This window comes from Leptodactylus fuscus, chromosome 10 (genome assembly GCF_031893055.1).
Source record: "Leptodactylus fuscus isolate aLepFus1 chromosome 10, aLepFus1.hap2, whole genome shotgun sequence".
In the NCBI taxonomy this organism is placed as follows: domain Eukaryota; kingdom Metazoa; phylum Chordata; class Amphibia; order Anura; family Leptodactylidae; genus Leptodactylus; species Leptodactylus fuscus.
Genome location: NC_134274.1, coordinates 71,992,712 through 72,005,853, shown reverse-complemented (window position 1 = coordinate 72,005,853; position 13,142 = coordinate 71,992,712). Strand labels below are relative to the sequence as shown.

The window sequence follows — 13,142 nt, the reverse complement described above, 5'->3', positions numbered from 1 at the left end:
CCAAGTGTGAGAAGGAGCTATTGTAGATCCTTCCTCCCAACCACGATCAGGCTGTATAATCTACATCAGACCAAGTGAAGATCACTCCGCACAGAAAGCTAAATGAGCCTGAAGTCTTCCTTCTTTCTTCTCTCACTTAGCTGCTACGGACTCCTGGTATATCTACTTTTTTTCTCAGCATATGTGTGTCTACATATGCTGATAGGGTTAATGCCCTACACTTAGGGTGCTGGTTTGGGGACAATGCACACTGTCTGGCGGTTTATCCGCGGACAGATGCAGGGTGTCCAATATAGAAAACGAGTGTATAAGTAACTCTGAGCATGCGCACATCACTTCAAAGCTGCGAGTCACCTGTACAAGCACTTTCGCGGTCTCTTGGCAAGTCTATATATCAGCATGTGTAGCAAACGCACTGTGCAAACATTCTAGAACTCCTAAAGGTAAGAGAACTACTGACTGCACTGCCATCTAGGAGATAAGACTTGCTGCCATTCAGCCACTATGTGTTATCTATTATGTACATAGAGACAGGCTCGGACTGGCCCACCGGTGTACTGGGGAATCCCCCCGGTGGGCCCCCGACCCCCTGACTTAAAGTTTTGATTTTTACCAATGCAGATGCATTGGTCGGGGCCCGATCGGGATGGCCAGGGGCCCCAACCGGGCACCTGGCCAATGCATCTGCCTCCACACACAGGGGCCCCCATTAGCTGATGCTGAAGAAGTACACATCGGAGGACAACGTGTCTTTCTTCAGCATCAGCTAACAGCCTCTCCCTTCACTTACCTGCAGCTGCTTTGCTGCTCTCCTGTGAGGTCTCCCCTGCTGCCTGCACGCACTTCCTCCCCCTCCCCCCTCCTCCTCACACTGAGTCCTCTAAGGGTGAATTCACACTGAGTAAACGCTAGCTTATTCTGAACGTAAAACACGTTCAGAATAAGCGGCGTCTAAAGCAGCTCCATTCATTTCTATGGGAGCGGGGATACGAGCGCTCCCCATAGAAATGAATGGGCTGCTTCTTTCACTCCGTGCAGTCCCATTGAAGTGAATGGGGAGTGCCGGCGTATACGGCAAGCTCTGCTCATGCCGGAGCGTACACGCCGGCACTCCCCATTCACTTCAAGGGGACTGCACGGAGTGAAAGAAGCAGCCCATTCATTTCTATGGGGAGCGCTCGTATCCCCGCTCCCATAGAAATGAATGGAGCTGCTTTAGACGCCGCTTATTCTGAACGTGTTTTACGTTCAGAATAAGCTAGCGTTTACTCAGTGTGAATGCACCCTTACATCGCAGCGTGTGGGGAGGACAGGGAGTCGTCTGCTGAGTTCACTACTGCTGAAATAGGTGAGTAAACTCTTTTTGTAAAATCTGTATGTTTAATATGTATATATGTACATTTGTGTAAAGTATGTGTCTTGTATACTGTGTGAGTACTGTATGTTTGTATACAGGTATGTGTGAGTATATACAGTATGCTATAATAATGTGTATGTATATATGTGTGTGTGTATATATAGTATTCATTCAAGTATATATATGACTTATATGGTATATGAATGTATATAAATGTATATGTGCTATAGTATTGTATGTGTATATTGTATATTGTATTGTATATGTGTGAGTATATATGGTATATGTATAAGGCCTGGTTCACATCTGCGTTCGGTGATCTGTTTGGGGAGTCTGCATGGGAACCCCCTCCCCCTTCCCCCCAAACGGATTACCAAACGCATTAGCAAGCGGTGTGCAGTGAAAGTACGCGGACCCCATAGACTATAATGGGGTCCGTGTGCTTTCCACGCGGTGTCCGCATGAGTCATGTGGACAGGAAAGTAGATTGTAAAGTACTTTTCTGTCCGCATGTTCTATGCGGACACCGCACGGAAAAACCCCATTATAATCTATGTGTGCTTTCACTGCACACCGTCTGCTCGGTAGTCTGTTTGGGAGGGTCCCCATGCGGACTCCCCAAATGCATTACTGAACGCAGTGAGTGCAATCCCATCCACACATTGCAGAAAAACACACACGGCGGACACACTGCAATTTCCAAAACTGTTGCGGTTTTGGAAATTGCAGCATGTCACTTATATCTACAGAAACACCTGCAGTTTCCCTATAGGTATAAGGCTAAGTTCACACGGGTTTTTTGGTCCAGAACCTGAGGCGGAGGCCGCCTCAGGTTCCGGACCAAAAATCGGGTAGCCGCAATTGAATGCTGGTGCACTGCACCGGCCTCCAGTCACGCACTCTGCTCCAGATTTGGCCCAAATAAATGGATGGGAGGAGGGAGTGTCTTCAGGCTGAATCGCGAGGCGAAACGACCTGAAGAATCAGCACCATGTTTCTTTTTCTGGGAGCTGGAACAAACCGGCTCCCGGAAAAAAAAGAACTGACCGGCTCCCATTGATTTCAATGGGAGCCGTCTTTTTGGTCAGGATTTTGAGGCAGATACGGCCTCCTGACCAAAAATCCCCGTGTGAACTTACCCTAAAGGAAACAAAGTCCTTAGAGGAAACCTCTGCGGAGTTTCTGCAATAAGCACTGCAGGAAAAACTGATGTGTTGCCGCCGGGGTTTTTCCCGCAGCGCTTTTTGCTTTGTCTTGCTACATGGGGCTTTAGCCTGACACTAGGTTCACACTAGCGTTCGGCAGTCCGTTCTCAGCTTTCCGTCTTCTGCATGTAGAAGACAGAAAGCTGTCAGACCGGGTGCGGCGGTGTGCGTTTTATGCTCTCCGCCGCAAAACCGTTTTTTTTTTAAAATCGGACACAGAGTACTGCGTGTTCGACTCTGTGTCCGATTTTAAAAAATCGGTTTAATGGCAGAGAGCATAAAACGCTCACCGCCGCTCACAGCCGGACATCTTTCTCACCCATTCAAATGAATGGGTGAGAGAGCCTCCTGCAGGTTTCCATCTCCTGCCTCTGTTTTGTGCAGGAAATGGAAACCTGCAGAACGGAGACCAGGCGCAGATGTGAACGAGCCCTAAGGCTGAGTTCACACGGAGTTGTTTGGTCAGGAATCCACCTCAAAATCATCCTCCAAAAAAGCCTCCCAATAGAACTCTAACCCAATAGAACCAAATTCCTGACCAGAAAACTCTGTGTGAACTCAGCCTTATAGTATAATGCTCAGTCTATTGAGATAATAAGGATGAGGCCCAACAGTGAGATGCGGCTAAAAAAATAGCTGTGGAAAAAAATAGCGGCGAATCTCAATGTATTTTTTCCACAGTGTTTTTTTTCTCCGCACTTTCTCCCGATTGCGCAGCTGAAAGTAACCGGCCATGTTTTTAGAAGCGCTCACATTTTAGAGTTTGTGGCTGTTCCACATCTTTTTTCCTGCTGTGTGCGGATAAGGTAAATTTGATTATATTTCATTCACTTTGCTGGTTTTTTCTGTAGTAGCCAAAGACGTTGTGTTTCTGCAATGTGAGGTTTGAGGTATTTATGGCCTATCCAGAGTATAGGCCATAAAATAAGTTTAACCCTGGAAACCCCTTTAATATGCCCCAGACATTTTAACATCCCCATTCTGCACAATATGTTACCCCATCACTACTCCCACACAGTATAATGGCCCCATCACTGTATCCCATACATTATGGGGGACCAGTGAAGTGGCCATAAAATATTTGGCCCAGACAACCCCTTAAAACAGGTTGTCTATAAACTGGAGTGATCACTGTGGTGGCCGCCAGGGAGGTGTAAAAATATATATATATATTTTTTTTTTTAAAAAAAGAGCCTTCTCACCTGTCCCCAGCCCCGTTGTCCCCGCCTGTGTTTGGTCTCATGGCCTCATTTCTGGAGTTCCTGTACCTAATTGGTCTCAGCGATCACATGAGGTGCAGGACTCCCAGCAAGTAGTGCCAGTATGAGACTGAATGGACTCTACCGGCGGACAACGGAGCGCCAAGGACAGATGAGTATTCTTTTTTTATTTATTTGTTTTTTATTTTACACCTCCCTCCCACCACATGAGTTGCTCCAATTCCTGGACAACCACTTTAAAGGATTTATCCATCTTTCTAATATTGATGGTCTGTTCTTAGGATAGGCCATCAATATTACATCTGCGATGATACAACAGCCAGGACCTCTGCAGATCAGCTTTTCCAGGACACTTCAGCTACGGGTAATGGTAACATTTCTAGAAGCCATGCTGTTCACTTTCCATACAGGCTGTAGCAGTAGGTATATGTAGTGCACATGGTATAGTGCGTGAGTAGCATGGCTCCCAACATGTTGTTACCTTTAACCTCCCTGTCTCGGTACCGCTGATCTGCAGGGTCCTGGCGGTGGGCCCCTAGAAACAATTCCACTGGTGGGCCCTAGACATCCCAGTCCGACCCTGCATAGAGATAAGGTGAAGCCCATGGAAATAAGACTAATTAGGCAAAACAAACAGCACAACATTGAGACAAGAACTGATGTGTGAAGGAGCTTCCCCTGTTGTGTGGATATATTTGTATAGTGGGGAAACTTGTTTCTATCATTGTAAATACACGTCCTAGAGCGAGTTAGAGATAACCTGACCGTGCCCTGTTATGATATCCATCCATTAGATGGCGCACTCCGTGATGTTACCAGTCTCTGACTGAATTTCTCATATTCTGATGGTTTCTCCTACTTGCCCCGTCTTTATAGAACTTTCCCAGACATGTGCAAGGCAACTCAACAATATAGATGAACTGAAACATATTCTCAGGGATGAACGCTCCTGAATTTCTCCCTAACGTTGTGCAAATTTCCTGCAGCTCCAGGAAACACTTGTTGGAGTTGATCACTGCAAAAGGGGATCTAAAAGTTATTAAATTGAAGGGTTCACTTACTTTTTCCTTATACTGTGGATGTTTATTCAATGTAAATGTGTCTTCGCCTTTTATTGTGACTTAGAAAATAATCACCAAGAGGGTTTGTTATCCCCAATAGAGCTGATCTCCACCTTCTCCATTCTACAACCCATATAACAGCAGATTGGACTTGTAAAAGGTCATAAAATCAATCGAAACGTCGCCTCTGTATACTGCTCGCAGTAAGTGTGACACTATGAGACTGTATATTGGTGATTTATAACCTAAAAGACTGCCTTGTCACCTGGTGGTCTCTTCAAAAAGAAACAGTATCTCCTCAGAGCAATGCCTAAAAAGTAATGTAACCTGCAGAGCATAGCACCTCTAGAGGTAACCTCCGGTATCACCGGGATAGAAATAACATGAAACAGGACGTTTTCTGATTAAAAATGCTGTTTTATTTCAGTTCTTCTCGCATGAATAGTAATTCCAGCGTCTGTCCCTACAAAACAAAGAAGATTGAGAGTCAAGCAAGGAAAGAAAAGATGGTGATGATGATAATATCAGTTCAGTAGAGCAGACAATAGCCTGACTCCTAAACCGGGACTTTCTACAGGTCCATATTATTATACAATATTCCGCATTACATATGCCGCCATATGACGCCTCTGTAAGTCATTGGATTAAGCTTTAGGAGAAAGTAGAATTCTTCCTTATTACTGTTTGCCGTGGTGGGGGCTGACTGGAGGCCTCTAAGTATCCACTATTTGGCCTCCAACTCCCATGTCAGAGTCTAACCAGGGATCAGCAACCTTCAGCACTCCAGCTTCTGTGAGACTACAACTCCCAACATGCTCCATTCACTTCCATGGTGGTTCCAAGAACAGCAGAGTAAATATGCATGCTGAGAGTTGTATTTCTACAACAGGTGGAGTGCCGAAGGTTGTCTACCCCCGATCTAAATCCACAAATACAGCCATTGGTAAAAAATATAACCTTCCCTATCACTTACAATCATGTATCTTTCTGATATGCCGAAGAATAACATTTTTTAGGGGAATGTCACTTTAAGGGTTCCAAATATAGAAATTCAATAGATATCAATATCTATGGCATGTTAATGAAATATCAAATTGGAGGCATCATATCCTGTATTCCGGTGCAAATACTTACTCTCTGTGGTTGTCATGGTAACTATGAGCCCCGACAAGGTAATGGTTTGGAGGTGCGTCCCATCTTAGGTAGCCATCAAAGTCATTGATGTAGCCGCTCCACTGGCAGTTTCTCTGGACAGCCGTCTCACCTTGACAGCAGAGGAATCTCCATCTAGGGAAGAATTTTTTGTTTTTTAGGCTTTGTTTTTTAGGCTAAGGCCCCACAGATTCATACAAATATGGCAAATTCAGACCCCAGAGTGTAATAGTGATTCGTGGCTGGAGTTCCCCAAAAATGAATTATTGAAAACCCAGAAGACATGTAGAAAAGTAATAACCAGTCATACTCTCCTTTCCTAACCTCTCCCGGGATCCCTTACAGCATCCAGTGTTTGTTCCTGGTGATGTCTGTAATTGGGCTATAGCTGGAATATGGGGTGGACTCTAAACCTGCAGGAGAACCCTGACACTATTCACAAAATGAGTCTCGGAAGGTTCACCCATCCTAGTGATGCTGCACCATGAAAATCTAGTACCTCAAACATTTTAGAGAGACCTGGAATCCCTTTATTTGGTGAATCTGCTGGGACCATTGTAGGTACGCCTCTCATTTCAAGGAACACTTCAGGCACAACTAATACAGGGTGTTAGGCCTAGTACAGATCCTATGGGGGCAGGGGATTACATAGGGATTGAAAGGATACCAAAATAATAATTTCTGTATTCACTCCTACAACAGGCCTAACATAAGTAAGCCAACTGGCAGACACAGCCAAAATAAGTCAAGATTTTCATAGTTGACCAGAAAAGGATTTTGATACCTCCTATTAATTCAATCAATATGGAAAATCTACATCAATCTAAAAATTCAGTTTCCTCATCCAGAAAGTGAGATTAGGAGCAGTGAAAGGTTTGTAAATAGCGGCAGGTCAGAATGAGATCACATGACTCAGACTTTATTCATATCTGCGTTCAGGTTTCCCGTTCGGGGAATCTACTTGGGGACCCCCCCTCCCCCCCGAAAGGAAACCTATCCACATAAAAAAGCAGTTACCTAAGGAAAACCCCGGACCCCATAAACTATAATGGGGTCTATGTGGTTTCCACTCTGTTTCTGCACAGAACATACGGAGAGAAAAGTGCTGTTTGCCATTGTCCAGCACTGCAGCACCCCGAGGCTTTTCCAGCAGAAGTCTCCGCTGCACGTGACTACTGAAGCCAATCAGTGGCCTAAGGAAAGTAACCAAGACGTCACTTATGGTATTCACGAGCGACATCCTGTGTCCTTTCCTTAGCCTGCTGATTGGTCTCAGCGGTCACATGCGGCATGGACTCCCGGGACCGGACATCAGCCTGTGACACCGGAGCATCTGTAAGTATGGGTTGGGTTGTTTTTGCCTGTTTTTCTTCTATCACCCTCCTGGGCCTCCAACCACTATACTGAAATATCCTGGACATCCCCTTTAAGCATAGATGTATAGGAGTGAAAAACAATTGGGTAAAAAAAAGTTGTCAGGGGCTTCAGACATGAACTGCTGTAATCACGAAAGTCTTCCCATTACCTCCTGTCTTCTCTTCCATTATCATGGTAACTATCCATTCCACTCAGGACGGTGCCAAAGGGACAGGTGTAAGTGAACTCTTGGTCAAAGTCATTGACGTAACCCGTCCAGGAACAGGAACCTGGGTTATTAAAGGTGTTCTGACAGCCGAAATCCCAGATACGATCCTCACGCTTATTATCATGGATGCTGGAGGGATAAGAGGGTGGGAATACTTTAATAAGCATTCATATAATACATAAAATTTTGTAATTGTTAAAGTGGTTTGTAATGGTGTAGGATAAGTTACATGGGGGGTATACTCAGAAAATCTTCTACTCATGGGTGTAACCATAGCCATAGTAGCAGCTATGGAGTCCTGGATGCTAAAGGGGTCTATCTGGGGTCCTTTGATTTGAAGGGACATCGATACACCTACAGTATTATACCATAGCTAGGCACATTTCCCATATATCACCCTAGATGGTTGAGTATACACAACCTTCTGCAAGTGGGTTAAGGATTTAGTGACTTGTTACCAACCCCCCACTTTTTCAAAAAAAACACAAGCCCCAGTAATACGAGAACTTGGGAAACCAAATTCACCAAAATCAAAACCTACTACAGCCAGGCTGAACAAATCTTTTCCATAAAACGTTACCTTCCATCCTAACATAGAAAGAATCGGCCTATCAAATCGCTATAATCGAATGGCTTTCTTCAATTCTGCACCTGCTTTTTTCGTCTCCTGAGAGCAGGGTAAAGCCGGGCAATGAGCTCCTCTATACTACAACACCATGAGGAGAGGGCGCTCCCACAATGGTGGGAATTATGGTGTCACTTTGTCACCCCTGCTTATAAAAAGCACTGGGGGCACATGTCCCACTAGCCACCTCCCTCCTACTTGGCTACCCCAGGGCAATCTGCATAAAGTACTTACATATTCTATTACCTGAAAATTAGGTTAATGCTCTGATGACTCGGACACTGATAGTTGAGAACTTGATCGTAGTTATTGGCCCATCGCTCTGAAGGAAATAAAGCAAGCACATCATATACAGTGTAATACTTTACATCTTTCTGTCGTGGCCCTTGATTTGGGTAAAGTTGACGGGTAACCATAGTGCAATATCATGTTTGAAAAAGTAAAAAATTCCTAGAGTTACGTGCGTCTAATCGAGGACCTATATACCAATGTAACTATTGTAAGGCCATCGGAGATGATGGGCCTAGTCCTGTCCAGTCACTCCATAGGAATCCAGTGAAAACTCTGAGAATTTTAGAGATTGACCATTAAAAGTCTACACATCAAACTTCTATAGAAATTAACACATTTTGGTTAAAATTTCTTAGTCCAAAATTGTGCCATTTGCAAATTCAACTCTTTCCACAAAAAACAAGCCCTTATATGGCTGTAGAAAAAACATTGAAAGGATGAAAAGGGCTTAATATCAAATCACAGATTTTTTGGACTTGGATAATAGTTGTTCATAGTGTTAGAAGTTGTTATTACTGTTAGTACTAGAATAGTCACCAACATTACCTTGAGGAGCTGCAGAAACCACAGCGATCCCGAGCAGCAATGCCAAAATCACCTGCATAATGTCAAGGGTGGAGGTTCCTGAGAGGAGTTTTGAGCCGTCAGGAGGTAGAGGACCTTCCTGTGGATCTGAGCTCCTGGGGGTTTATATATACGAGAATGATGGAGGACTAATACACATTAACCAGTTGTCCTTCAGTTATTTGTGCTAATCCTGATATCTGGAGAAGTGTGAAGGTCACATCATGGAGCTGGGTATTGATATCATGTACTCACTGAGCAATTATGTAACTAAACCCTCTAAAAAGTTAAAGGGATCCTATAATTCAAACTCATTTTTTTTCTCAGTAACATGTCGGAATAGCCTTAAGAAAATCTATTCTTCTCCTACCTTTCGATGTCTTCTCAGCGCCGCCATTTGCTTGAAATCCCGTTTTTTTGGGGGGATGGGCCCCAGCACTCAATCAACACTGGAGACGCCCTCAATGCTGCGAAAAAAATCTCCAGCACCGCCACCATCTTCTTCAGGAACGTCCTCTTCACGCGTCTTTTTCCGGCGCAGGTGGAAGCGACTAGAGGCTGTTATCTTTGCAAAAGGAGGATCTACTAAATATTAATGTCACTTTTCTGTTGAGGTGCCCATACTTTTGCACCGGTCACATTTTGGTTTAATGCATATTGAACATTTCTGTTAGTACAATAAACCTCATTTCAATCCTGAAATATTACTGTGTCCATCAGTTATTAGATATATCAAACTGAAATGGCTGCTGCAAACACCAAAATATTTAGAACTAAAAATGATTAAGATTAATAGGGGTGCCCAAACTTTTTCATAGGACTGTATGTAATGCGGAATATTGTATAATAATATGGACCTGTAGAAAGTCCCGGTTTAGGAGTCAGGCTATTGTCTGCACTACTGAACTGATATTATCATCATCACCATCTTTTCTTTCCTTGCTTGACTCTCAATCTTCTTTGTTTTGTAGGGACAGACGCTGGAATTACTATTCATGCGAGAAGAACTGAAATAAAACAGCATTTTTAATCAGAACACGTCCCGTTTCATGTTATTTCTATCCCGGTGATACCGGAGGTTACCTCTAGAGGTGCTATGCTCTGCAGGTTACATTACTTTTTAGGCATTGCTCTGGGGAGATACTGTTTCTTTATGAAGAGACCACCAGGTGACAAGGCAGTCTTTTAGGTTATAAATCACCAATATACAGTCTCATAGTGTCACACTTACTGCGAGCAGTATACATAAGCGATGTTTTGATTGATTTTATGACCTTTTACAAGCCCAATCTGCTGTTATATGGGCTGTAGAATGGAGAAGGTGGAGATCAGCTCTATTGGGGATAACAAACCCTCTTGGTGATTATTTTCTAAGTCACAATAAAAGGTGAAGACACATTTACATTGAATAAACATCCACAGTATAAGGAAAAAAGTAAGTGAACCCTTCAATTTAATAACTTTTAGATCCCCTTTTGCAGTGATCGACTCCAACAAGTGTTTCCTGGAGCTGCAGGAAATTTGCACAACGTTAGGGAGAAATTCAGGAGCGTTCATCCCCGAAAATATGTTTCAGTTCATCGATTTTGTTGAGCTGCCTTGCACATGTCTGGGAAAGTTCTATAAAGATATTAGGCGGGGCAAGTAGGAGAAACCATCATAATATGAGAAATTCAGTCAGAGACTGGTAACATCACGGAGTGCGCCATCTAATGGATGGATATCATAACAGGGCACGGTCAGGTTATCTCTAACTCGCTCTTGGACATGTATTTACAATGATAGAAACAAGTTTCCCCACTATACAAATATATCCACACAACAGGGGAAGCTCCTTCACACATCAGTTCTTGTCTCAATGTTGTGCTGTTTGTTTTGCCTAATTAGTCTTATTTCCATGGGCTTCACCTTATCTCTATGTACATAATAGATAACACATAGTGGCTGAATGGCAGCAAGTCTTATCTCCTAGATGGCAGTGCAGTCAGTAGTTCTCTTACCTTTAGGAGTTCTAGAATGTTTGCACAGAGTGTTTGCTACACATGCTGATATATAGACTTACCAAGAGACCGTGAAAGTGCTTGTGCAGGTGACTCGCGGCTTTGAAGTGATGTGCGCATACTCAGAGTTACTTATACACTCGTTTTCTATATTGGATACCCTGCATCTGTCCGCGGGTAAACTGCCAGACAGTGTGCATTGTCCCCAAACCAGCACCCTAAGTGTAGGGCATTAACCCTATCAGCATATGTAGACACACATATGCTGAGAAAAAAAGTAGATATACTAGGAGTCCGTAGCAGCTAAGTGAGAGAAGAAAGAAGGAAGACTTCAGGCTCATTTATCTTTCTGTGCGGAGTGATCTTCACTTGGTCTGATGTAGATTATACAGCCTGATCGTGGTTGGGAGGAAGGATCTACAATAGCTCCTTCTCACACTTGGGGTGAAGCAGACGGTCACTTACAGTGCTCCCAAGTGCCGTCAAGGTCTCATACATAGGGTGGGATTGATTCTCCTGCATGGAGGTCACCACAAACAGTGTCCTTCTGTCACCCACCACCTGTACTGGGTCCAGGGGGCTCCCCAGACAGAACTGTCCCTTCTGTTTCTGTCCCTGGTTGATATACTGCTCCCCCAGCAGGCCAGACCGAAAAAGATGGCTGACGCAATCATAGAATTGAAAAAGGCCTTAAGAAGCGGCCCCTGGACTCCAAAGGCCCTCAGCCTCCTGAGCAGGTAGAGTCTGCTGTGACCCTTTCTGTGCAATGCACCCAAGTGATCAGCCCAGTCCAGTTTATTATTGAGGAGCACACCCAGATACTTATAGGTCCTGACTATCTCCATGAAAGTCCCTTCGATCTCCACTGGGATCGGAGCACCTCTCCATTTGCTAAAGTCCACCACCATTTCCTTGGTCTTTCCTACATTAATCCAGAGCTGGTTTTGCTGGCACCATTCAACAAAATCCTGGTTTAAGTCTCTGTATTCCCTATCGTTGCCATCAGTGATAAGGCCTACTATAGCAGAGTCATCGGAGTACTTCTGTAAGTAACAGCTGGATGAATTGTGCCTAAATTCAGCAGTGTACAGTGCGAAGAGAAATGGGGCAAGAACTGGACCTTGTGGTGCCCCCATACTACACAACACAGTGTCAGACACACAGTCCTGGGCTCTCATAAATTGAGGTCGGTTTGTGAGGTAGTCTAGGATCCAGTTGGACAGGTGGTGGTCCACTCCAACAAGGTTCAGCTATTGTGTCCCACTTGTTGTTGATTCTTCCCCAAAAAAATAAAAATTTGATATCATGATAGTTGTTCTAGCTAGTAGACCATGCTCATTGAGCCAGACCCAGCTCCCATTCCATACCGCATGTAACCATACACATCATAGATGTCTATTACCTCCCCACTACCACAATGTTACATATCTGATGTTCCTTCCAGCAAGATACATGTACAGTTTGTGTCATAGTGTGCTGTTATGTAATAGTAATGCCTGCATAGCCATGTCATAGAAGATTGTCACATGTATGTCTGCCATAGTAATATGTATACAGTTTGTGTCATGGAAGATTACCACATGCCCATTGTAACTGCAATGTACTGTTTTCTGTTCCCCAGTTTCACCCTATCCCTTGTAATAAAAGCAAAGTTCGGACACCTCTCCAGAGTGCATGAGTTACTGGGAAGGAGTTTAGCTGCCTGTCAACCTATACCCCACACACATAGGGAGGACAGAACAGGTACACTATGTGACAGCGGGGCCTTTGGGACCCCCACAAGGCCCAGGACCCGGTAACAACGGCTACCCCTGCACCCCCTATAGCTATGCCCCTGATATATACAGAATATCCGAATCTGTATAACAAGTTAGTAAGTTTTTTTGGTAAGTGACAAAAAAGAATACAACACATGACTGAACTTCTGTTTTATAAATAACCAACATAAAAAATGAGGTATAAAGTGCAACTTCTGTATAAAGAAATGTCCTCTAGGAACAGAAAAACACACAAGAGTAGTTTTACATGAAATAACATTTACACGGGAACCTCGGGAAGAACAGTGTGAACCCAGGCCCAGGT

General features: G+C 44.0%; 1 protein-coding gene across 1 annotated transcript; it reads right to left on the bottom strand.

Annotated features, from left to right (window-relative positions):
* Nucleotides 1-5,266: 5,266 nt before the first annotated feature.
* On the bottom strand, nucleotides 5,267-9,100 carry LOC142182938 (hemagglutinin/amebocyte aggregation factor-like). The gene is made up of 5 exons (XM_075257757.1): nucleotides 9,043-9,100; nucleotides 8,452-8,527; nucleotides 7,521-7,709; nucleotides 5,978-6,130; nucleotides 5,267-5,306 (listed from the first exon to the last, which is right to left on the bottom strand). Exons 1-5 carry the CDS (start codon nucleotides 9,098-9,100, stop codon nucleotides 5,267-5,269), a joined length of 516 nt encoding a protein of 171 aa, XP_075113858.1.
* Nucleotides 9,101-13,142: the final 4,042 nt, after the last annotated feature.

Bases quoted from the DNA above. Each gene is read 5' to 3' on its own strand.
- LOC142182938 (XM_075257757.1), bottom strand. From the start codon at position 9,100: ATGCAGGTGATTTTGGCATTGCTGCTCGGGATCGCTGTGGTTTCTGCA. The intron at 7,710-8,451 runs GTAATAGAATAT...TTATCCCTCCAG, and splicing joins AGCATTAACCTAATTTTCAG to CATCCATGATAATAAGCGTG. The intron at 5,307-5,977 runs GTAAGTATTTGC...TTTGTTTTGTAG, and splicing joins TACCATGACAACCACAGAGA to GGACAGACGCTGGAATTACT.